The sequence below is a fragment of the Budorcas taxicolor genome, chromosome 13 (genome assembly GCF_023091745.1).
Source record: "Budorcas taxicolor isolate Tak-1 chromosome 13, Takin1.1, whole genome shotgun sequence".
Lineage (NCBI taxonomy): Eukaryota > Metazoa > Chordata > Mammalia > Artiodactyla > Bovidae > Budorcas > Budorcas taxicolor.
In genome coordinates this window covers 54925840-54952911 of record NC_068922.1, presented here as the reverse complement: position 1 = coordinate 54952911, position 27072 = coordinate 54925840, and the positions used below count along the sequence as shown (strand labels likewise).

Here is a 27072-nt window from a genome sequence, read left to right as displayed (position 1 = left end):
CCCTGGAGGCGTGAGCACCGACCCGGCTGGCTCTGCCCACACCCAGGAGTCCTATGAGACAAGGTGCCTACCTGCACCCTCTCACGCAGGGTCACCTCCCAGCAGCCTCCAAGCCCGGGGCTGACTGGGCCCAAGTCAAGGAGGGAGCAGTCAGGGCTGCAAAGAGGGCAGGACGGGGGTCCCAGAACCCTGAGAAGGGCACAGCACAGGGGGACAGCGCTGGGCTCTTTTGGGAAGTAAGAGAGACGTGAGATGAGCCCGTGCTTCCAGTCCCCGGAGGGGCTTCAGACAAGGGGCCGTGGGAAGAACGAACAGCATGTTTTAACTACAAAGGTTCATTAGAAGGTAAACTGTAATTGAAACAAACAAAAAGCTGGGAGTTCTTGTTCCTCTCAGGAGGTGAGACTGTTTTTCAATCTCTTAGTTTCTTGAAAATATGTAAGGCGTGTCTGAAGTGATCATTTCTGCTGTGAGAGCGCAACTTCACTCCTTTCCAGCCCCAAACCCACGTGTCTAGCACAGGGGCGGCTCCCCTCCAGCTAGAGCCCGTGGCATGGAAAGGAGGCTGCAAGCAGAGGGTCAGCGCTGACAAACCCAGCAGCAGCAGGACAGAAATGGCCATCAGCCCGTGTGCTAAACCACCAGGCTTCCTGGACAAAGAAACCGAGAGCGAGGAAAGGGGGAAGGAGGGGACCCCAGGTTAACAGCGACACGGAGGCAGCAGCCAGAAGTGAGCCTGACGACCGGCCAAGCCCTGCAGGTGACACTGGACTCAGCTTCCAGGAGCCTGGGGGCTGCAAGGGTCCCGAGGTTCCCAGGCTATGTCCAGGAATCGGGACTAAATACCTATGAGACTGGGGAGGGGCTGTGGGCAGCAGCACGGCACAGCAGATGCAAAGCCAGGTAAGAACTCAGGACCCGCGAAGCCTTCAGCTGGCCCGCAAGGGCTCGTCACTCTGCCTTCCGCTTCCGAGTCACTCAAAACCCTCCGTAGAAGACGTGGAGGAGTGAGAGGGAAAGCCCTTAAAACACCCACCATCTCTTTGGTGAATTCACATCACTCCTGTGTGGCCAGCACGCCAAGCGACTGACATGGAAAAGGAGATGCTAGGAGAGCTGTCCAGGTGCGAGGCTCCAAGAAGCCAGGGGTGAAAGTGTCGGGACAAGGGGAGAGGGGCCCAGACTACGGCCGCCGCCACCCCCGCCAGTAGCCAAGTACTGCACTCTAAGGAAGGGGCCGGCGTGTGGGCTCTTACCAGCAGATTCTGTACCAGTTCTTTCACATTAGCGGCCGTCTCTGTAGACTGTTTACCAGACGAAGCCAGTTTTATTAACGTTGATAAAAAATTTTTACATTTCTTCACGTTTTCCATAGTTTCCTGGACAGAAATTAAGAAGGTATAAGTGAAAAACTCTTACAAAGCAGACTATTTTCATAGCCTCTGGTTTAACTAAGTTGCTGTGTATCATACAAGAAACGTATATTTCTTCTCTAAAATGTCTTTCAGAAAGATGCAGTTACTCTCATCGCCTGATGATGGGAGTATAAGCCAAAACGTGTGCTCCCAAGGCACAGATCAAATTCACAGCTCACTTAGCCCAGCAATTCTTTCAGAAATGTAACTGATAAATGCAGAAAGACAATCTACAAGACGTTCACTGTGATGTTGCTTATCATAAAGAAAAACCGATACCTAAGTGCACAATAAAAGGAATAGAATCGTGACATAGCTACTAAAAAAGATGCTGAAAAACACTCAGCAAAGAAACATGAAAAAGTTTTAAATCACAAATAGAGCACAATCCCACTGGTTTAAACACTCATCCACATGTAGGAAAACTGCTGGAAATAAACTTGAAGAGGATGACGCCACTGCTCTGACAGGCTACAACTGCTGTGCAGGCCCCATCGTCCCTGAATGCAGCTGGTCTGGGCTTCATCACACAGACATTCCCACAGTCCGAAAGCCTGATGCAGGATGCTGGAGCCCCACTGCGGCCCTGCAGAGGCCACTGCCCTCAGACCCCGTCATGTACGGGGCCATGGAAACCCCAATGGCTCCCCACGTGCAGGCTGGGGCAGCATGACCACCACACACAGCCCCGTGGCTCCCGAGGCGGCTCTCACCGTGGCAGCTGTCGAGGTGGTGGTGGCCCCTGGGACCGTCCGCTGAGGTGTCACCGTCTGAACAGCTGTCGCCGTCCCAAGTGAGGTTGTCTGAGCAGCGCCACCCAAAACAAGCTGAGGCTACGAGAATCCAAAGCATGAGGTAAACAGACGGCCTTCGTGAGACTCCCCGCAGCGGGCAGGCCCCACAGGACCTGAGACCTCGAGGGACCATTTCAGCCCCACGGCTGTGTCCCCAAGAGCTGCCACCCTGAGCACCAAGGAAGCAGCGCTTTGCACCTGCAGCAAAAACTGACAGAAGCAAAGCCAACGGCCAGAAGGAACCTGGCTATCAGGAGTCAATCCGGAGTGTCACAGGGAGGCCAGGACAAGTAACCTTTTCATAGCCACCCAGATCACATTTCAGAAATTAAAAGGAAAAAAAGAAAACAGAGACACAGACTGAAAAGCCCATCCCCTGGCTCGTGCAGGGAGGCTGGCGACAAGAAATCCAGTGTGTCACACAGGCAGGCCCCCCCACAGGGCAGCACCGGGACTCACTGGGGTCCCAGGCTCCCCTCTGCTGCCACAACACCCTTCTCTGCTCCCCCAAAGCGAGTCACATCCAGAAACGCTCTGGAAATGGTTTTCGACCAGGCAGGGGCTCAATGTAGTTCGTGCTGAGACGGAGGGGTGACTTTGCTAAACAAATACATTTAAACAAACGAATAACTAGACACCAAACAACAACTGGGCTCGTCAAACTCTCCCGATTTCTAACCCTATGTGAGCAATCGTGCACAAGTTCACTGCTTCTTTATTGTAAATTAGCACTATTCCAATGTAAAAATCTAGACGTCTCCAATTTTTCAAACTTTCTTATGACTTTGGAAGGTAGGGGGCAGTACAACCCTGAGCATGACTCACATGCGGCTGCTCTCAGCAAAGCAGGTCCTGGAGCCTGCCCTCCAGGAGGTGCTCAGATGGTGCTGCTCATGGGGGGCAAAGGGACGGGGGGGCCTGGGCAGGCAGCTGTCTGCAACCTCAGGCTGTAAACACTGGTTTCCCAGGAGGAATGTCAGTCAGAAGAGATGGTGGGCTTTCTTTATCACTGATGTTTTCTTTCACTTCTAACATTAAGCACTTACTACTTTTGTAACAAGAAAATGGCAAATAAAAAACTTCAGAGGAAGAAAAGGGAGAGAACCGACCAGCAGGCATAGCAGAGCTGCTTCTGGACAATCAGAAACAGCCAGGGCACATCCCGTTCTTGGAGGTTTTCATTTCATTTCTGTCAAGATGCTCCCCTCACACATGCTCCCACTAGCCCCATGAAAACACCTTCCACCTGGACAATACTGAGATGGCAGACAGAACCTGTTCTGATAAGCCTGGTGCAAAAGCTCACTATGAGCTTCACTACCTTCTCAGAAAAGGCTCCTCTCTCTACAACTGAAGCCCCAGACACTCCAACCAGGCTGAACTCGGCCAGACGACTCCCAACCCCAGAAAGCACCATTGCCATGCAGCTCCTGTCGCAGGAAGAGACCACCGAGCTCGTCTACTTGGGACCAACTGCCCCTCCAGCTGCTCTGAAAGCAGTGTCACGGCTGCAGGCACCAAGAGACAGATGAGGACAAGACCAGGCCAAGCGGGGAGACCAAGGCGAGTGAGGAGGCCAAGGTGGCTGCACTCAGGATCAGGGCCAGAAGCCCCCACACTGCGCTGCCGGCACCCACCAGGGAGGGTGTTGTGATAGCTACACACAGTAACACACACACAGCGAGGACACAGCCTCCTCGGTGCAACACACACACACTATGTAGACTGTTTCTGCTCCAGAGACACTGCACCATCAAACGTCAGCAGGTGACGTTTTTTAATTGCGCTTCCGGCACAGTGAGTGGCTTCTCAAAGTGCGGCTGGTGCTAAACTCTGTCGTTTTAGAGAAGCCTGGCCTCTCCTGCACTGGTGGGCAGAGAAAAGGCACTTTATTCCAAAGCATCTCCTGCCCCAAATCCTGAACCCTGGCAGCACCCAAACTCGTGAGGCCCGACCCCTGACCCCAGCATCAAGGGCATCACCCAGCCCCCAGCTCACCTGAACCCCGGGCGAGCGCTGCAGTGTGGTGCTGGGCTGTACCGTCGTCTGGGCCTGAGACACCTGCTTGATTATGGTCGTTGGGGTCACCTGCCGTGCAATAATGGGGGTCCCGGGCGCCTGAAAAACAAGGAGTTGTCGCCTAAAAGCAGGAAAGTGAGAGGCGGCACACCACACGGTCCTTTCTTCAGCACAGAGAGCACACCTGGGCCCCCAGGGTAGGTGCCAGTGTCAGTGAAGCCCCCTAACTGTCACCATATAACTGTAACACACTCCTTAGCAGAGCCTCCCACGTGGTCTTCGAGGGAAGCGTGTGTCTGGGAAATCAACACTTTGATTTCCTGTAATCACACAACAGTCAAAGTGAACATCTTATAAACATCTGATGGAACGGACCTCCACAGACCCTGCGAGCTGCTCAGGGCTGTTTCAGATGCTCAGGGAGGGGCCCCTCTGTCTACAGCGCAGGACACCAACTCCAGGGGATGCGGCTGTAGTCACAGGACGACAGAGCCGTCAGGACGCCTCTAGTCTCCATGTTAGTCTCTGCCCAGTCAACCAGCTCAGAAGGGACAGAAAGGCACCAGGAGGCAGAACCTGGGGGAGGGGAGAGTCCCAGGCACTGAACCTGTCCTCCTGTCACAGCCTCGGTGAGGGGGCACAGCCTGGGGGTGGGGGGGTAGCCCCCAAGGCTCACACATCTTATGTGTGGTGGGGGGGCGCTGTTTAACATAGTTCTGCAAAGCTCCTCTGCGCCCCCCTGGTCACAACAGCTAACGAGGCTCAGGACTCACTGGGTCCCGTGCTCAAGTGTCCTAACCATCCGTCATGGACCTACAAGGCGGCAGGATCTGCGCTTTGCAGAGAAGGAAATGGAGGCGCAGGAGGGGTGTCACAGGAGGGGGTGCGGCGGAGGGGTGCAGGTGGAGACCCGAGCTCCTCCCAGGGCAGCCGAGCCATCCCACCCCCCACAACCCCCGCAGGCTGGGCGCGTGCTCACCTGCACGGTGGAGATCTGCACGGGAGGGGCACTTGTGGGGGTGGCCGGGCGCGGCGCCATGGTGGTCTGCGGCTGTGCCTGGGCATGGGCCTGGGCCTGCATCTGAGCCAGGGCCTGCTGAGGGATCATGAGCAGCTGCCCATTCTCGCTCCGCACGAGGACCATACCTAGGGGGCGGGGGAGGGGGCTGGTGTCAGAAATGCACCCCAGGGCCCGACTCCACGGGGAGCCAACAGCCCTGAGGAGGAGAGGGAGCTGCTATGAACCCCATCCCTGGGCTCTGAGCACACCTGCCAGCAGAGATGGCGCACAGGATGACAGAGACACGAGAGGAGTTTTCACCGATTCAAGGAGTAGCCATCACCCAGGCAAGCGGAGCTCCTCACACCTCGTCCACCCCACAGCACCCCGCACCGGCCTGCAGGTCAGGAGGCCAGGGCCTGGCAAGAAACCCCATGGCCAAGTGTGCTCCCCACACGGGCTGCCTGAGTGCCAAGTGCACAAGGCACCAGGTGTCTCAGGAGAGGTCGCAGCTGGAGCCTCAGACCCGAGTCCTGCCCAGGAGCAGGTCACATCCCAAACCCGCCACTGGCTCTGGGGGAGGCAGCCTGACCTCTTCTCCCATCAGGTCCCCATCCCTGGGTACTAGGCTGGACCTCAAGACAGCATTGCCCACCACTCACATGCCTGGGGCCGTGCCTGGAGTGCCCGAAGCCCAGACACTCCTTCCAGGAACAGGACCCCTCGTGTGTCCATGGTGACCTGGGACCCCCCTCCCCAACAGAGACACAAGACACGGAGGACCACTCACCCTTCATGGGGCTCCAGCTACATCACTGGAAACCAAATCCTAGCCGGCAGTGTGACATTAATTCTAGCTTCTAAAACCAGCACCAATTACATCCTAGATTCCATTAGAAACAGTAACACAACTTTCACACAATTTCCCATGACGGATTAGCGATGGGGCTGAAAGGGAATCCTATGAACACCTCGCCCCAAAGCCAGGCTGGCAGAGGGTGGGCACAAGGCACCCCACAGAAGAAGGACTCAGTCGGGCAAGGGTGTGGCCCCAGGAGCCCGCTGAGTGGGAAGCCCCACAGGGACAGCTGAAAACCTCAAGGCCAAGAACCTTCTGCCAGCCATCACAACAACAGGTGTTCCCTGCTGAGCCAGACAGGAGCTCCATCCAATGTACACATCTGAGAAGTCTTTGGAGCTGCTGGTCCCGGCTCCTTCAACACCCATCATCACATCAGGAAATACAGCCTTTCCCCAGGGTCACATCTGCAACTCTCGATCCAGAAGAACCACTTGTATGTGTGCCCGTTATGAGCGCACCCTCCAAGACAACCCTTTCAAATGAGCCATGCTGCAGCAAAAGAAAAGCAAAACAAAAAGACAACCCACAGAACGGGAGAAAATATTTCCTAACGATGCAGCCTACAAGGGATTAATCTCTAAAATATACAAATAGCTCATACAGCTCAATATCAAAAAAACAAACAAAAAATTTTAAAATGGGCAGATCTAAGCAGAGATCCTTAAACAACTAAAAACAAATTTATCATATGATCTAGGGATTGCTATCCCACTCCTGAGCACATATCTGGAGAAAACTGTATTTTGAAAAGATACACACAGCCCAATGCTCACTGCAGAACTATTTACAACAGGCAAGACGAGGAAGCAACCTCAGTATCCACTGACAGATGAGTGGATAAAGATGACGTGGTACATATGTACAATGGGGTATTACTCAGCCATGAAAGAGAATAAAGTAATGCCATATGCAGCAACATGGGTGGACCTAGAGATGATCACACTAAGCGAAGTAGGTCAGAGAAAGACAAATATCATATCACTTGTATATGGAATCTAAAGAACTGATACAAATGAACTTATTGACAAAACAGAAACAGACTCAGAGACTTAGAAAGTAAACTTACCGTTACCAAGGGGGAAGGTGGGAGTGGGGAAAGGTAGTTTAGGAGACTGGGTTTAACATATACACACAGCTACACAAAAAATAGATAACTGGGACCTCCCTGGTGGTCCAGTGGCTAAGAGATCTCTGCTCCCAATGCAGGGGGCCCGGGTTCAACCTCTGGTCAGGGAACTAGACCCCACATGCCACAGCTGAAGAGTCTGTATGCCAAAACCACAGAATTCTAAAGTGTACATAAATGTGCTCCGTTGTGTCTGACTCTGCAACCCCAAGGACCGTAGCACGCCAGCCAGGCTCCTCTGTCCAGGGGATTCTCCAAGCAAGAATACTGGGTGGGTTGCCATTTCCTCCTCCAGGGGATCTTCCTGACCCAGGAATCGAACCTGTGTCTCCTGCATTGCCAGGCAAGTTCTTTACCACGGAGACACTGGCGAAGCCCAAAGAATCCAAATGCTACAACTAAGACCTGGAGCAGCCAGATAAATGAATGAATCTTTTCAAACAGACAATGTGCCAAGGATCTACGGTACAGTGCAGGGAACCCTGCTCGATATTCTGTGATAACCTAGACAAACGAATATATGCATAACTGAACCACCCTGCTGTATACTCAAAACCAACACAATATTGTAAATCAGCTATACTCCAACATAAAACTTTAAAACTTGTAATAAATTTTAAAATAAAACTAAAATAAAGACAATAATGCATATTTAATTTATATGCAGAGTATATCATGCAAAATACCAGGCTGGATGAAACACAAGCTGGAATCAAGATTGCTGGGAAAAATATCAATAAACTCAGATATGTAGATGACAATAGCCTTATGGCAGAAAGTGAAGAAGAACTAAAGACCTCTTGATGAAAGTAAAAGAGAAGAGTGAAAAAACTGGCTTAAAACACAACATTCAGAAAACTAAAATCATGGTTTCCAGTCCCATCACTTCATGGCAAACAGATAGGGAAACAATGAAAAGAGTGAGACTTTATTTTCTTGGGCTCCCAAATCACTGCAGATGGTGACTGCAGCCATGAAATTAAAAGACACTTGCTCCTTGGAAGAAAAGCTATGACCAACCTAGACAACAGAGACATTACTCTGCCAACAAAGGTCCGTCTAGTCAAAGCTATTCAGTAGTCATGTATGGATGTGAGAGTTGGACTATAAAGCAAGCTGAGAGCTGAAGAACTGATGCTTCTGAACTGTGGTGTTAGAGAAGACTCTTGAGAGTCCCCTGGACTGCAAGGAGATCAAACCAGTCAATCCTAAAGGAAATCAGTCCTGAATATTCATTGGAAGGACTGATGATGAAGCTGAAACTCCAATACTTTGGCTACCTGATGCAAAGAACTGACTCACTGGAAAAGACCCCGATGCTGGGAAAGACTGAAGGCAGGAGGAGAAGGGGACGACAGAGGATGAGATGGTTGGATGGCATCACCAACTCGATGGACACGAGTGTGAGCAAGCTTCGGAAGTTGGTGATGGACAGGGAAGCCTGGCGTGCTGCAGTCCGTGGGATCACAAAGAGTCAGACACAACCAAGCGACTAAACTGAACTGAAAAACAATAAGCCATATTTTCAAAACAAAACAAAACACAGCTGCTGCAAATAACTCACTGTTTTGAAATCTCTAAAACCTGGGAGCTTGTGAAAGCACTGAGGAGAGAAAGGCCTGGCAGGCTGGCAGCCGGAACTGATGTCCACGCCCTGAGAAGTCTGCACCATGCCCAGGACAGGCTCAGGCCACAGGGCAGCTCAAGGGGGTTACACGGTCATCAACCCTGGCCCTTGCTTGTGCTGAGGGCCCCGAAAGAGAGGACCTGGTGACACTCCCAGCCACTCACTCACCAGTTCACTCAGGCACCATGCAGGGACCCCAGTCCTTCATCACAGGGACTCAAGGGAACAGGGCAGTCCAGCAGGCCCCACAGTTTCCACAGCTGGACACCCCAATTTCAAACTGATGCCTACACTTTATCGAATACTTGCTTATTTGCTTAAAAAATCATGTTCGCAGAAATTCAAAGGAATATTTAAATAACATTCAAGAAAAGCAATGCGATTAATAGGCCAATCAAGTGACAGCGGTCTTGTGGACACAAAAGTCTAAAAAAACAGACTGGGCCATGCAGTGTGCCGATAGCGAGAGTGAAAGCTGAGGACAGAGGCAAAGCTCCTGCCAAGGAGTGACGTGGGACTCGCGCAGTGACGAGACCTCTCGGCAGCATCAGCAACGTCTCCAGTGGGAACAGACCCGGGAAAGAGAGAACCAGGACAGCTGTTCCGGGCATGAGGGCCACGGGTGGAACCAGCCAGCAGCTCTATGGGTGGCAGCTCCAGAAGGCGTGGCAGCTTCCCTGGGTACCACGCATACAGCCACTGACTCCGAAAGAAGTGGAGTCAGGCATGCCTATGACACCTGGGAGAATCTGCCACACAGTCATGACATCATCACACTCTCTAGACCTCATAAACTCTGGTTATAATGCTCATTTCTAACAGGTGACTCTGCAGTACCACTCAAAGGCAAAGAAACACAACTGTCTCAAAATGTAACTTAAACAAACTTTAGATAAAAGATCACAGAAAAGCAACCGTCTGTGTTCACAACAGCAGCACCCGGTCTGGGACTCCCAGCACCCCGGCCCCAGGGAGGACCAGGAGGCCATCTGAGCCGTCATCCCTCTGCCGGCGCCAAGCCAGCTCTGGGAGCGGTCAAGGAAGGGCCCCTGCAAGCGCCACCCTCCCGCCCTACAGACACACAGCCCCCAGGTCCCCCGCACACACCCTGGCAGCCTGGCTGCACCATGGACCCCATCAGGCCCCTCCCTGCACCCCTCACCCCCGACTCAAGAGTGCTCTGGAACCAAAACCAGCCAGTGTGCACAAGCGACAAGCATGACACGGCAAGTTCACACAGCAGAAAGCCACTCAAACTTCCATGTTAGATAATGCTAACATCCTTCTTAGGGCAGAGACAAGCGTTCATGAGAGCAGACTTGAGAAACGCAGAGACGAACCCGGAAGACGGAACTCTCAGGAGCCCGCCCCCTCTGGCTACAAGACTTTGAGTTTCTTTCCACCCTCTGTTCTATGAGCACGTGTACAACATATGTGTTTTGATAACCGTAAAGAAAATTGGGGTAATTCTGTTGATATTCAGCTTGGTGTTTTCTTTTCAAAACCATAATTTTCAGTGGCTACGTATTTCATCCAAAATGTATTTATAATCTCTTTATTGATGAAGGCAGGCAATTTTCTACTTTTTGTCATTGTGAGAGCTCAGGATTTTACAGAAAGACACGCAGCATAAACCCACAGCACCCATGTTAAGGCCGCGCTGCGTGTACTCATACCTAAGACTGACACAACACCACCTGTTTGGGAGGCTGGGCACCCACGGGCACAGAATGCAGGGAGCTCTGTGGTGTGGGGTGGGGGTGGGGCACATCCCCGTCACAGCCCGAGCACAACAACAGTCCTTAGGACTAAACGAGCCCCACCCTCCTCCAAGAACCAGAGTTCAAGATCAACTCCAGCATTTGTACCCAAGGTTACAGTTTCCCTGATCCCTTTCATACCAATATTTTCCACTGTATTTTTAACCAAAATGTAGGTCAGCCAGAGCTACACGACAAAGAGGCATTTTCCACTCCACCTGGGATCCTCCACCTGGAAGTCACCACTTCTGGGGAGACATTCTTAGCATGGCCTTCAGTGCTCAGCCCCGCCCTTGCCCCCAGGACACAGGCATGTCCTTCGGCCTCAGCTGGGGGCTCCCAGGCCTGGCGAACGGCCCAGCTGCACTGGCACAAGCAGGGAACAGCAGTTGGGTTGGAGGGGCCAGACCCTTCCCTGCCCTCCCACCCACCCTCAGCAAGCACTGCTAGCACCATCACTGGCCAGATGGCTCGGAGAGTCTGCAGAGAGGGTGCGATGAACAGCAGAGCCTCCATGATCAAGATGCAAAATAAAACTGCCCCTGAACCCTGACATGGACGCTGAAGAAGCCAGAATCGGACCCGGAGCAGAGGAATGCAGAGAGGCGTGACACAGCCGGAGAACGAGAGCGTCATGCAGGGAACCAGGGAGGGACTTCAGGTCTGCACCATCCAGACCCCAGCCCGCAGCAGCAGCAGAGGAGCCCGGCCTCGTGGGGCATCTCTGAGACCCACGCCCAAGAGAATAGCCACCGGCCAGGGTGTGACGGGGACCTCCTGCCACACCACCCGCAGTCCTGCCGGGGCCCCTCCACCACGTGCCTGTGGGACGGGGTCCCCCAACTACTCTACCGGAAGCAAACTCAGCCAGACACCAGCACAGATACCAGAGACGCTGACTTAATTACAGCCTAAACATTCTTTCACTCTTAGGGCTGCTTGCCTTTTAAACCACCTAAAAGAAAGTGCCTAAACCCACAGAGCTGTGACTCCAGGAAGGCTGGTGGTCGGGTCAGACGTGTGGGAGGCGGGGCTCCTGTGTCCTGGCCTCACCTCAGCCTCACAGGACCTGAGCACTGAGGGCGGAGCAAGACTGCTGCAAACGTAAAGAAGTGTTTGCCTGCCTGCACTGTCAGTGCTTTCAAAGCTGAAGGTGAGGAAACCTTTGACCAAAACAAACAACAACAGGGCTTCTCTGGTGGCTCAGTGCCAAAGAATCCGCCTGCCAATGCAGGAGACACGGGTTCGATCCCTGGTCTGGAAGATTCCACGTGCCTGGGAGCAACTACGCCCATGCAGCACAGCTACTGGGCTTGTGCTACAGAGCCGGGGAACCACAGCTCCCAAAGCCCCCGTGCCTCAGCGCCCGTGCTCTGCAACAAGAGAAGCCCCGCCACGAGAAGCCTGTGCACTGAACTAGAGAGGAGCCCCTGCTCGCTGCAGCCAGCGCGAAGCCCACGCGGCAATTGAGTCGGCACAGCCACAAGTAAAGGCGCAAATAAAACAATCTAAAAACAACAACAAGAGCCCTGGGCAGGCAGACCCCACCCACTTCTTCCAGCTCCAAGTCAGGTTTCCCCCACACAAACACGGCTCAGGGTCATGGCAGAGCACGGCTGGAGACTCAGGACTCCACACCTGACTTTCACTTCACATCACACAGTGACTTTCAAAGTTTTGATGAAACCAAGCATCGGCTCTAAGTAAGGTAAGGCATCACTGGGCCTCAGAGGCTGCGCCTCAGGACCTCACTCCCAGGGTGGACATACATGTACTTACGGCTGATTCATGCTGTACAACAGAAAGCAAACGACACTGTAAAGCAACTACCCTGCAATTAAAAAGAAAGAAAGAAAAGAAGCTGACTGCTGTGCACACACAGCAGCAGAGCTGTCCCCACAGGACAGGCTGGAGAATGAGTACCAGGACGAGGTGGGCGGTGGGGGGTCAGGGCTGGAGGGGGTCTTTCCCACACCAAGCACGTCCACACAGGCTGAAATTCAGAAATGGACCTGCTTAGAGTACAATTTCTGAAAACAAAATTTTACCCCAAACTTGACTGAATAGTCAGTAACCACAACTGTCTTACCTACTTTAAAAATTGACCATAAAAATGACTATCAAGCAATTCCCAAAAACAACACAAAGGGCCAAAGAGCAGATGCTTAACCTCACAGGTTTCAGGCAAGGACCGTCCCCCAGACGCAGCTCAGTGTCCTTTCTACCTTCAGTCCTGGCACGGGCAGGGGCATGGGGCACGCACCAACACCGTGGTGTGTGCCCCTGGACCCGGCCACTGCACTGCGGGGTCCCTGTGCGGCCGCACCCGCCTTCAGGGCTCAGGCAGCCGCACCCCTGCTGCACGTGCCCACACGCAGCCCACCTGTGCGCCAGCAGGGACACGTGCCTTGGACGTGCGATGGGACGGGATGTGAGAAGACAATGGCACCACAACACACGTGACCAGCTCACAGAAAAGTCACATGTGCGCACTCAGTTCTGTACCTGAGAGATAAAAACCCGGTCTAGACACACTTCAGGGTATTGTCCTCCAGGGAAAGACCCAGGTTCACCGTTGTTTAAACTAGCACTGGGACTGCCCTGTCACTTCAGTGACACCCCAGAAAGGAAGACAACACCAAGAAGTGCCGGGGTGCCAGAGCCCCCCAGGCCCGAGGTCCTCTCAACCCTTGGGGCGGCCTCCACTTCCCTCCTCCCCAAGGCCATCCTCCCTGAGGTCCACCACCGAGGACGCCACCCGCGAGCCTCAGCAGCCAGCGCTGCCCAGCCCCGTCTCGGACGCTGCACTCGCCTCCTGTGTCCTGGGCCGGCTCTGTGGCTCCAAGTGCCTGTCACCTCGCTCCTTTCCGGGTGACAGAAGGAACACAATGCCACAGAAGGACATGGCGTGTGCCCCTAAGGGCACAGCACGACGGAGGGAAGGTCTCCCTCCAGCTTGACACAGGCCTCACCCGACACGATGGCATGCATCCACGCATCTGCCCGACGAGGTGCCTTGGCCCAGTGCCCTCACCCCCGCACGTCCACGCACAGCAAACGGGAAACCACCGTGTGACCGGCGGGCCTCTCCATGCACCTGTGGAGGACGCCTCTGTGCAGTGTGCCGCTGGCCCGGATCCCCCTCTGCCTCTCTGCTATCCACACCTCAGTCAGCCCAGAGCGGTTCCCAGCCCCTCAGGTTTTCAAGAGTCCTGCAACCCACAGGTCTCAGAGGCTTCCCCAAGCTCTTCTGGAGGCCCTGAACCTCCCTCCGCACCCTGGAGCTGGTGCCCAAAGCCTGCGCCCATCAGCTGCCAGGGCAGCCATGATGAGAGGTCAGTCAGCATCCCGAGGGCCTGGGGCCCCTGCCTGCAGCCTCCCCGAACTTCTGGAAGAAAGCCAGAACACGCTTCACTGCGACCCACGTCCCGAGTTCTGAACACTCCATGCTAGCGGACAACTTGCATCCACGCGTGACTCAACGCAATCCCTCTTGCCTGCAGATCTCTGTTCCCTTCGCTTTGACTGGCAGCAGCAAGTCTGTGCCCCCAGCCCCCGCCACACAGCACCGAGAGACCCCAGGTGGGCACTTCTCCACTCAACCCAGTCCACCCTATCTTTCCTTTATCTCCCTTTCCTCAAACTTTCCCTTGACTTTATCTTCTGTTTTTATTATTCACTTTCTGTTCCTTCTTGGGGGTAAGAACGTGTGTAAATAAGTAAAAGAACCAGCAGATGCTCCTCCCAGAACAGGAGAGGGGGTGCAGCCAGGAGGCAGGGACCTGAAGCACCCCCTTCTCTCCACAAAGCTGTGCATGTCTAGAGCCACTCCAGAGACAGGGCAGGAGAGGAACACACAGGACGCTCTGGAGGAACCTTCAGGCCCTTATCAAGGTCAATAAGCAAAGGGATGAGAACCCCTCTTCCAGACAGTGTGCTCAGCAGGCTCTGACTCTGAGGACACGTCAGTACCAGCTTCTCCAGCCTGAACGCCACAGATGTGTCCATCTCCACCCCCTCACATGTTCAAGGGCTCAGTAAGTCAGCCTTCAGCCAAAGAGGCCAGAGCAGAGGGGCCGCTCTGATCTGAGAGCCGAAGGCAGGACGCGTGGCCCACTGCCCCGACCCTACCCCACCCTGGGCTCCAGCATCCAGGCCAAGGGCCGCGCAGGGCCTGGGTCTGTGGCCGCCAACTGAAGCCCAGGGTGGGTCTGCGTGCTGTGAGACATCTGGACAGTGCGAACTGGGCACGGTTTCCAGGGAACCAAGGTCAGGTGGCAGACAATGTGCACGGTCCAGGATTCACGGCAAACTTTAGCCACCTGCCCTCACTCATCAGAAGGCCCGAGAGGAAGAATCAAAACCAGAGACTGAACCACCTTCGTTCATTCACTGCCGCCACACTCATGGAGGATCCAGTCATGCTGGACTGTGTGGGGCCCTGGAGAAAAACCAGAAACGCACACTGGCCAGGGGCTTCCCACACAGGGGGTGAGGCAGGCACTAGCCACAACCCACCGCCTCCCATCAATACAACCATCTATCGATTAATGTGACTGATCCGTTGATGCCAGGGCCATGCTACAGGGGGAAGGTGTCCAGTGCTCGGTGCAACCAGGGCACACTCCTGGTCTAAACTGAAGGGCCCCAAAACGACCCGGGAGGGAGGAGAGGGAGTCAGTGTCAAGAGGGGTAAGGCAGGGCACCCCACACTGCAGCATGGCAGGGTAAGACCACCCAGGGGCACGCCAAGAAGAGAGCCAAGGCGACTGAGGGCTGAGGTCCAAGACCTGCGGCCACCCGTCAGGAGGGCCCTGGGCCCAGGCGAGGGTCATGGGTCTGCAGGAGAAGCCAGAGGACCAGGAAGGTGAGGAGCTGACGAGGAACCCCACAGTAGGAGAAGAGGCATCTGATAAACTCAAAATCCACTGGACTAGAAAATAAATATCCTCCGCCAGGAAAAGCAAACAAACAGTCTTAGAAGACAAGGAACCTCGCTAACTCTCTGAAATGAGCCTCCAAACTCCCAACCCCAGTGGTAAATCCTCAGGAGCATTTCCTTTGGTATCAGGAACAATTCAAGGGTAGAAGCAGTACCCATCTACCCAACACCATACCAGCGATCCCAGCAAACCCCACAGACCAGAGAACGGGTCGAGAAGCGGGAACATGAGGACGAGAATGAAATAAACCTGTCATAACTGCATACAACAGTATTCTCTACATATAAAACCCCTACCCCAAAACCTGCATATGCATTTTTTGAAATATTTGCTCATTTTATTTGGTTGAGCTGAGTCTTAGCTGCAGCAAGTGGGACTTAGTCCCCTGACCAGGGATCGAACCCGGGCCCCCTGCACTGGGAGCGGGAGTCTTAGCCACTGGACCACCAGGGAAGCCACTGCACATACAGGTTAGAAGAAACGGCTCAGTGCCACTGCTTTATTTAAAACCAGTATCCGAAACTCAACTGCAGTTCAACATTTCATCAATAAAGGATTAGAAAAACGCAATTTTAAAAACTACTATTTACGATAACAGAATAAACTTCAGCGTGTCCTAGAATGAATCCAACCAAACATGCACAAGACCTATAATAGAAAAAAAATGATAAAATTTGATTGAAAGATATAGAACTAAGTAGGGTGATATGCCATATTCATGAATACATATGTACTATTTGTGGATGGCAATCCTCCCCAAATTGACCCACAGTCAGTTCAGTTCAGTCGCTCAGTCGTGTCCGACTCTTTGCGACCCCATCAATCGCAGCACGCCAGGCCTCCCTGTCCATCACCATCTCCCGGAGTTCACCCAGACTCACATCCATCGAGTCAGTGATGCCATCCAGCCATCTCATCCCCTTCTCCCCCTGCCCCCAATCCCTCCCAGCATCAGAGTCTTTTCTAATGAGTCAACTCTTCACATGAGGTGGCCAAAGTACTGGAGTTTCAGCTTTAGCATCATTCCTTCCGAAGAAATCCCAGAGCTGATCTCCTTCAGAATGGACTGGTTGGATCTCCTTGCAGTCCAAGGGACTCTCAAGAGTCTTCTCCAACACCACAGTTCAAAAGTATCAATTCTTCAGTGCTCAGCTTTCTTCACTGTCCGACTCTCACATCCACACATGACCACAGGAAAAACCATAGCCAGATTAATACAATTCTGATCAAAATAACCTGGGCCTCGAAGAGTTGATTCAGAAATGTATAAGCAAGATCAAAATACCAAGACAAGCACAGACAATTCTCAGGAAGAACCTGGTGAGACACTGGCTCCACTGGACACCAAGAGTTGGCACGAGCCACACGATTTATGGACATGATGGCACTGATGAAAAAACAAATGAAGAGAAAATCCTGGCAGTCCAGAGACAGACCCCTGCATAACATAAAAACAGAAATACTACAGAAGGGACATGCAGATCACCAAGACAGGGAAGGTCACTGCAAACAAACAGTGCCAGGACAACTGACTCTCACGTGCCATATGCACACCGGATTCCAGGAGGTTTACAGACATAAAAGCGGAAGTAAACACTAAAGTTTTAGAAAAAAACACAGGAGACCACACCTATGACCTTGGGGTTAGAAACAACTTCTTAAATATGACTGGAAAAGGTATTTGACATAAAGAAAAAAAACAGACTCCACTACAGTAAATCAAGAACTCCAGTTCATCAGAAGATACCATAAAGAAAGTGAAAAGACCAGCCGTAAACTGAAAGGACAACTGGTCACTTACATGACCTATAGAGGAATCGTAAGCACGATACAGACAGAAGTCCTACAGATTAACAGAAAAATTCAAAAGAAAACTGGGCAAAAAGACATCAACAGACGTTCACAGAAGGATACCCACAGCAGTGTACAACATAATGTCCACTTCCTCAATCCTGGAGGAAAAGGAAATGAAAACTAAAACAATAGCGTGGCAGCACTTCACACGCACTAGGTTTGAAGAACTGAAAAGCCTGACAACACCAAGTGCTGTCAGGAATGAAGACCCACAGGAGCCCTGTGTGGTTGCAGGCAGACCGGAGTCGCCAGCATCCCTCAGGTACCAGCGCCAGACAGCGATGCTGAAGGAAAGCAACACCAGCAGCCCTCACAAACTCACACAAAAGCCCCAGCAAATCAAATATAACAGCACACAAAATGATACTGCTTCACGGCCAAGTGGGGTTTATCCTAGGGATGCACCATGGCTTAACATTCAAAACTAAATCCATGTAACACCTTATTAACAGACCAAACCCCCCCCCCCCCACACACACACACATCTCAATACATGAACATGGAAGGCATTTACCAATTAAACATCCATTCAAAAATTCTCACCAAACAAGGAAGAGAAGGGAATTCCCTCAACCCACTAAAGGACACCTATGAAAATCCTACAGCTAATATCATACATTTAAAGTGAAGAAGTCTAATACGACCCCCCCCCAAATCAGAAACAAGGCAAAAGTGTCCCTTTCCATTGCTTCTATTCAACATTACACCAGAGGTCCCAGCTGGTGCAATATAGCAAGAAGAAAAATAAAGGTATGAAGATCAGAAAGGAAGAAGGAAACCTCTCTCTGTTACAGACGAAACAGTTGTCTCTGTAGAAAATTCTAAAGAATCCATAAAATTGCCAGAAGAACTAATATATGAGTTAGGCACAGCCACAGGATACAGGTCAATAAATGAGCAATTTTATTTCTGAATACTAGCAACAAGTAACTGGAAACTGCAATTGTTAAGTACCATTTATGTAGCTTAAAAACATGAATGCTTAAAGATATGCTTATTTAACAAAGTATGTCTGAGACATAAACACTGAAAACCAATGGAGAGGTATTCTATGTTCACAGATCAGAAATCAATGTCTTTCAGATGTCAATTATCATAAATCTGGTTCACAGATTCAATACAATCCCAGGCAAGATATCAGAAGACTTATCTGTGGAAATGGATAAGCTGATTTTAAAACTTATATGGAACTACAAGAAATTCAAGTAGCTCCAAGGACACAGAGGACCCTGGCATGCCGCAGTCCATGGGGTCACAAAGAGGCGGACACAACTTAGCCACTGAACAACAAGAAGTAGCTCCAAACATTTTTGAAAAAGGAGAGCACTCAGAGTATTGATGCTACCTGAGTTAAGGGCTTACTATGAAGGAGCTGTGCTAATCAAGAACTGTAGATGGGGATAAACAAATGGGATCAGAATACAATCCATAAACAAAGACATCAAATAGGTACCACTGAATATTCTATGGGGAGAAAATTAATCTCAACCCCCTACCTTACCAACATCCCAAAGTGAACTTGAATTGGATTGAGTAAAAGCTAAAAACAAAAAAATCCTATACATGGGAGAAAACCCTTGTGCCCTGGGTCAGGCAAAAATTTATTTGATAAGACATAATGTAAATTCCCACATGAGCTATTTCAAGTCCTAAAAGATGATGCTGTTCAAGTGCTGCACTCATTATGCCAGCAAATTTGGAAAACTCAGCAGTGGCCACAGGACTGGAAAAGGTCAGTTTTCATTCCAATCCCAAAGTAAGGCAATGCCAGAGAATGTTCAAACTACCACACAATTGCACTCATCTCACACGCTAGCAAAATAATGCTCAAAATTCTCCAATCGAGGCTTCAGCAGTATGTGAACCAAGAACTTCCAGATGTTCAAGCTGGATTTAGAAAAGGCAGAAGAACCAGAGATCAAATTGCCAACATCTGCTGGATCACAGAAAAAGTGAGAGAGTTCCAGAAAAACATCTACTCCTGCTTTATTGACTATGCCAAAGCCTTTAACTATGTGGATCACAACAAACTGGAAAATTCTTAAAGAGATGGGACTACCAGACCACCTGACCTGCCTCTTGAGAAATCTGTATGCAGGTCAAGAAGCAACAGTTAAAACCGGACATGGAACAACAGACTGGTACCAAACTGGGAAAGAAGTACGTCAAGGCTGTATGTTGTCATTGTGCTTATTTAACTTATATGCAGACTACATCAAGAGAAACGCTGAGCTGGATGAAGCACAAGCTGGAATCAAGATTGCTGGGAGATGTATCAATAACCTCAGATACACAGATAATATCACCCTTATGGCAGAAAGCAAAGAAGAACTAAAGAGCCTCTTGATGAAAGTGAAAGAGTAGAGTGAAAAAGTAGGCTTAAAACTCAACATTCAGAAAACAAAGATCATGGCATCCAGTCCCATCACTTCAAGGCAGACAGATGGGGAAACAATGAAAACAGTGAGAGACTATTTTCTTGGGCTCCCAAATCACTGCAGATGGTGACTGCAGCCATGAAATTAAAAAACGCTTGCTCCTTGAAAGAAAAGCTATGACCAACCTAGACAGTATATTAAAAAGCAGAGACATTACTTTGCCGATAAAGGTCCGTCTAGTCAAAGCTTTGGTTTTTTCAGTAGTCATGTATGGATGTGAGAGTTGGACCATAAAGAAAGCTGAGCACAGAAATGATGCTTTTGAACTGCGGTGTTGGAGAAGACTCTTGAGAGTCCCTTGGACTGCAAGGAGATCAAACCAGTCAATCCTAAAGGAAATCAGTACTGAATATTCATTGGAAGGACTGATGATGAAGTTGGAGCTCCAACACTTTGGCCAGCTGATGCAAAGAACTGACTCACTGGAAAAGACCCTAATGCTCGGAATGATTGAAGGAAGGAGGAGAAGGGGACAAGAGAGGATGAGATGGTTGGATGGCATCACCGACTCGATGGACATGAGACTGAGCAAGCTTCGGGAGTTGGTGATGGACAGACAGGGAAGTCTGGCGTGCTACAGTCCATGCGATCACAAAGAGTTGGACACGACTGAGCAACTGAACTGAACTGAATGTGAACACTGAAAGAAATTGATAAGCTGGACATCATTAAAACTAAAAACTTGCTCTTTGGAATATACAGTTAAATGAAAAGGCAAACAGATTAAGAAAAAACACTTATAAAACAATTCTGATAAAAGAGCAACTGTATCTATGTTTTTAAAACTCTTACCAAATCAATAACAACAAAACAAACAACACAATTAAAAAATACAGGTGAAACAACTGAATACACACTTCAGGAAAGATAGGAAAGTGAAAAATAAGCACACAAGAAGATGCTCAACGACATTAGTCATTAGGGAAATGCAAATTAAAACCATAATGAGATAGCATCACATACCCAAGAAACCAGCCAAAATTTAAAATACTATACTAACAGAAATGATCTGAAACAACCATCCTACATTGCTGGTGGTAATGTAAAATAGGACAGCCACTCTGGAAAAGAGCTTGGCAGATTAAAAAGTTAACATTCACTTACAATATCCAACAGTCCCACTCCTATGCATCTGCCCAGCAGAAGTTAAAACTCACGTCCATACAGAGATTGACAAGAAAGTTTACAGAAGCCATATTATTTTTTTTCTTATGTGTGTCAAATTGACAATACTGTGCTAGTTTCAGTTATTTAGCTTCACAGAAGCACTTGCCTTGTCAAAAGCGGGAAACCCAAATACCCACCAAATGGTGACTAGACAAATAAAATTCCATATCCATCCACTGCACGGAACACTGCTTTACAACAAAAAGCCATATACCAATATACACAACAGCTTGGAAATTTTCACAAGTATTCTGCTAAGTAGAAGCCGGACAGAAAAGACTATCACTGTGTAAGTTCATTTATATAAAATTCTAGAAAAGGCAAAATCATAGAGACGGGGCAGATGACCAGCTAACCACCGAGGCAAGGGGCAAAAGGAAAAACTTTTTCAGCCTTTGGAACAATTCTCTATCTTGATTGTGGTGATGGTTACATAATTTATGTTTGCTAAAACTCACAAAACTATATCTTGAGAAGGGTAAATTTTACTGTATGAAAACTATGCCTCAATAAAAGAGACTTTAAAAAATAAACACAGTGAGAGACCACCGCGCATCCACTGGAACAGCTAGATGAAGCAGCCTTCCCATGCCAAGCCCTGGCTGGGACACGGAGCAACAGGAACTCTCGGAAATTCACACAACCACTCAGGAAAGCAGTGAGGTGGCCTCTGATGAGACTGAACGTGCGCTTCCATACGACTCAGCAATCCCACTCCTAACATTCATGCAGGAGGAGAGCATGTCCACGCACATGTCCACATGAAGCCAGGGCACTGATGTTACAGAGTGTGGATCGTCACAGTCAAAAGCAGGAAGTGACCCACCACGAACATCCAAACGTGCAATGCTGCTCAGCACGATCAACGTATCACTGGCACACACAGCCACATGGGTGAACTCAAACCATGCATGGAGGGAAGAGCGACCGACACCAGAAAGTACATGGCACATGACTTTGTACACAGGAGATTTTAGAAAGGCAAAACCAGACGGCAGTGACAGAAAAGCAAAAAGGACATTTGCATGGGCCCAGGGTGACCTAGGGTAAACAAGAATCCTGCGTCTTGTGATGGGGGACAGACAGGGCATCCGCTTCTCAAAATTCCATCTGTGTTCTCAAAACAGATCTGCTCTGTTGCATGCAAATACCCCCAAAAAGACTTTAACGTGTACTGATGAGTGTTTTAAGACGAGCCCTGTCAACCCTAAAACATCACAGACCAGACTTCCAAGTCACCCTGGAAGCTGAGGCCCCACTCCCAGTGCACAGCAGACTGGACCAGAACCACCGGGCTTTTGCCCTCCACAGGCAGGACTGCCCTCCACCTCCAGCCGAACACTTGCCGGCAGACCCATGCTGATGGATACCTTCGATCATACATTTCATTCAAAAATGAAAAACGTCATTTTCAACTATCCCCCTCCAAACCTACTTTTAAGTTTTAGTGTATGAACATGCAGAAAGGTATCACTACAAAAAATGATTTCTTCTCAGAGTATCCTAGATATAAAATGTAGTTTTTCAATCAAAACGTCACTAGATGATGATCTCCAGGTTACACTGCTAAAAAAAGAAAATCAAGATTCAAGTCGATGTATATGCCACCTATAGAAAAAAGAGGAGAAAGAATATTATCTCTGTGTGCACATATTTATTTTTACAAAAAGACATATTTGAAAAGAGGGCCCACAGACTAATATATATCCCTCTAGGGGAACGGAAGAAAGCGGGACTAGAGTTGAAAGTCCTTCTAAAAAGCTCAGCATTCATACAATGGAAATGTCTGAAAATGTTTCACACATTCAAAATACAAAATTACAACAAACAAAAAAAATAGGAACTAAAGTTTAAAACAAAGTAAAACAAAAATAGAAAAAAAGTAAACCATGTATCAAATTGGTAGCACAGAACAAAAGAAAAGATTATTTTAATGGAGTCTTGAACATATAACAACTGCAAAGGGCTTTCCTGGTGGCACAGTGGATAAGAATCCGCTCTGCAGCCCATGCGCCACGACCACTGAGGCCACGCTCCACGAGAGAAGCCACCGCAACTAGCGTAGCCTCTGTGCATCAGTGAAGACCCAGCGCAGACATAAATAAATGAAATCTTAACACTATAAATACACACACAGTGTCAAAGACTTGGTGGGTAACCCGTGTTAGAAACACCAAGAGGAGCCCCTCCCCTCAGAGACCAGGCCCAGCCCCTGGCTTTTCCAGAGGCATTGTCCTCTAAAGACCATTCCCCATCTCACTGGGAAAAGTTCATCTCCAGGCCTGGGACCCCGAGAGCACAGGACACAGTGAGCACTCACAGCCCAGCAGGACAGAATGAAGAGCCATCCCCACCCGACCTGGCCCCCAGTGCAGAGACAGGGGACAACAAGAAGGAGGCACCTCCAGAAACGCGGTGTGAGCCACTCGCCTTACAACACACAGACCAATCCCAGACACAGCCAAGACCATGAGGAAACACACACGAGAAGACACAGTAAGCATCTGGGTCGTTCCCAGAGCAAGAGCCCGCCCACACAGGCACGTGAGGAACCCACCCTCCACCACTCACCCCACGCACGCTCCTGCCCGCCACAGCACATCTACCCTCTCTGCAGGGTCCCATCATGTACAACAGGCCTGGCCCAGAGCTGGCACTAGACTAGTACTGAAGAGTGAATGACGGGTCACTTACATGCACACCCATTAAGATGTTAACCAGAGCATAGTTAAGGACCTGAGAAATCCTGGACATCAAGAAACAATGGGTCAGAGATTATTATAATGACCTCTTGGTGACAGAAATAACAGTACACATTAATAATAATCATTCTTTTCCCGCACTTTTTCCCTGTTCATCAAATTTTCTACAATGGAAATAAATTGAGAGACCAGCTCTTACCTGGTTTGTTTGTAAGATGAGGAAACGTGTACCTTACCAACGCCACTTCTGAAATGACCCCCACACATCTGCCCACTGGAGGTGCACTCAGTCCTTTTCACTCTACCGGCCTCAGTGGGAGCGGACAGAGTGGGGGGACCCCACAGGGGCCTTCATAAGAGTTCCTCTGATGACTGTTCATGTGTTTGCCAGCCATTTTCAAGATCTGTCTTATGTCTATTGCAAACTCCTGCCGTTCTGAACAGAGCTGTCTCCTTACTGCTGTCCTCAGCCCTGAGGCACCACCTTCTCAGAGTGAAGCCAGCAGGCACTGAGAGCAGGACTTCTCCTAAAGATAACGAGCATTCACCTCGTTCCCAGCAAGGGAACCTGACACTCCCTAAAACAGGAACCCTAGACGTGAACGGGAAACTGTAAACTCAGGCACAAGTAGAGAAGACCCTACCCAAAAGAAAAAGGACACTGTCGTCGGTGGATCCTTGGTGAAGCTGCCCTCAGGGAGACCTCCAGAGGCACAGCCTGGTTGTAAAGAACCAGACTCACAAGTGGAGGTGGTGACATCTCACAAGACACTGAGAAAACAAGCCCTTCTCTCTGCTGTAAAGGGAGTGCTCACACCGCGCAACCGCAAAGTGCTTAACCTGCACAAGCAGAGCTCTGTCGTAAGAAAAGTGACCCCTGGTCTCCACACCAAGCGTGTGGGGAACACAAACATCCGCCATCAAATCTAGTCCTGTGGAAAATGACACGTCAAGGGGACCAGAGATTTACCGTCTCAACACAGCGCCCGGACTCCCTTACCAGGACACTCACACGTGGCTGCCTGACAGACAAGCAGCACCCACGCCACTATTTCCTGGGATCCCCCAGACTCACTCTTCCACCTACCTCACAGCCCTTCACCAAGGCTGGCCCCCACCCCCACCCCCCAGCCACCCAGCAGCCACCTCCCTCCTCACTATCCATGGGGTATGGGAACCAGCCCACCCCCAACCCAGAGCAGGACACCCTGGGTGGGGAGGGTCACTTTCTAACACAAACACCCAATTCACCCTTGAAAGTCCCAAAAGCCCTTGGGGGCTCAGGTGGGGCCAGGTCCCTTGGGCTGCAACACTGGCCCTTGTCACCAGAACCCCAGACAAGGAAGGGACGCGCATTCCAGAAATGCCCTTCTCAGAACCCTGGATTCGCTCAGGGACAGAGACCCGGACAGGATAGGGGGTCTCCCTCAGCCCTCCCCTGCCAAGTGTGTGCCCCTAGCGTCCCATGGAGGCTCCCCAAATATCCCCATTCATAGTAAAAAGTCTCAATACAGGAAAAAAAATCAATTACCTCAACTTGATAATCTACAAACAGTCAACAGCTAACATCATACTGAATACTCAAAGCTTTTCCACTAAGATCTGGTGCAGGCAAAAATGCCCCCCTCTCACCACTGCTTAAAACCGGAAGTCCTGGCCAGGGCAATAAAAGGAAATAAAGAGCATACAGATTGGAAAAGAAAAAATAAAACTGCCTTCATTCACATATCATATGATCATCTATGCAGAAAATCCAGAAGAACTGACCAAAAAACAAACAACTCCTTGGAACTAATAAACGGTTATAGCAAGGTTGCAGGATACGAAGGTAATACATAAAATCCAATTGCTTTCCTATAAACCAACAATGAATAAATGGAATTTGAAATTAAAAACAATATAATTTATGTTAGCATCAAACAAATGAAATCAGTTCAGTTCAGTCGCTCAGTCGTGTCTGACTCTTTGTGACCCCATGAATCACAGCACACCAGGGCTCCCCCTCCATCACCAACTTCCAGAGTTCACTCAGACTCGTGTCCATCGAGTCAGTGATGCCATCCAGCCATCTCATCCTCTGTCGTCCCCTTCTTCTCCTGCCCCCAATCCCTCCCAGCATCAAAGTCTTTTCCAATGAGTCAACTCTTCGCATGAGGCGGCCAAAGTATTGGAGTTTCAGCTTTAGCATCATTCCTTCCAAAGAAATCCCAGGGTTGATCTCCTTCAGAATGGACTGGTTGGATCTCCTTGCAGTCCAAGGGACTCTTAAGAGTCTTCTCCAACACCACAGTTCAAAAGCATCAATTCTTCTGTGCTCAGCCTTCTTCACAGTCCAACTCTCACATCCATACATGACCACTGGAAAAACCACAGCCTTGTCTAGACGGACCTTAGTTGGCAAAGTAATGTCTTTGCTTTTAAATATACTATCTAGGTTGGTCATAACTTTTCTTCCAGGGAGTAAGTGTCTTTTAATTTCATGGCTGCAGTCACCATCTGCAATGATTTTGGAGCCCAAAAAAATAAAGTCTGACACTGTTTCCACTGTTTCCCATCTATTTCCCATGAAGTGATGGGACTAGATGCCATGATCATAGTTTTCTGAATGTTGAGCTTTAAGCTAACTTTTTCACTCTCCTCCTTTACATTCATCAAGAGGCTTTTTAGTTCCTCTTCACTTTCTGCCATAAGGGTGGTGTCATCTGCATACCTGAGGTTATTGATATTTTTCCCGCCAATCTTGATTCCAGCTTGTGTTTCTTCCAGCCCAGCGTTTCTCATGATGTACTCTGCATATAAGTTAAATAAGCAGGGTGACAATATACAGCCTTGACAGACTCCTTTTCCTATTTGGAACCAGTCTGTTGTTCCATGTCCAGTTCTAACTGTTACTTCCTGACCTGCATACACATTTCTCAAGAGGCAGGTCAGGTGGTCTGGTATTCTCATCTCTGTCAGAATTTTCCACAGTCTATTGTGATCCACACAGTCAAAGGCTTTGGCATAGTCAATAAAGCAGAAATAGATGTTTTTCTGGAACTCTCTTGCTTTTTCCATGATCCAGCAGATGTTGGCAGTTTGATCTCTGGTTCCTCTGCCTTTTCTAAAACCAGCTTGAGCGTCAAGAAGTTCACGGTTCACGTATTGCTGAAGACTGGCTTGGAGAATTTTGAGCATTACTTTACTAGTGTGTGAGATGAGTGCAACTGTGCGGTAGTTTGAGCATTCTTGGCATTGCCTTTCTTTGGAATTGGAATGAAAACTGACCTTTTCCAGTCCTGTGGCCACTGCTGAGTTTTCCAAACTTGCTGGCATATTGAGTGCAGCACTTTCACAGCATCATCTTTCAGGATTTGTTATAAATC

General features: G+C 49.8%; 1 protein-coding gene across 1 annotated transcript in view; it reads right to left on the bottom strand.

The window, feature by feature from the left end:
• Positions 1-27072, bottom strand: part of TAF4 (TATA-box binding protein associated factor 4) — a 65878-nt gene that overhangs the window by 22781 nt on the left and 16025 nt on the right. The window contains exons 2-5 of the mRNA XM_052650799.1: positions 5208-5374; positions 4208-4327; positions 2129-2248; positions 1257-1379 (exon numbers count right to left, since the gene is read on the bottom strand). Coding sequence (XP_052506759.1) covers positions 1257-1379; positions 2129-2248; positions 4208-4327; positions 5208-5374 — 530 coding nt within the window. The remainder of the gene's footprint in view (positions 1-1256; positions 1380-2128; positions 2249-4207; positions 4328-5207; positions 5375-27072) is intronic.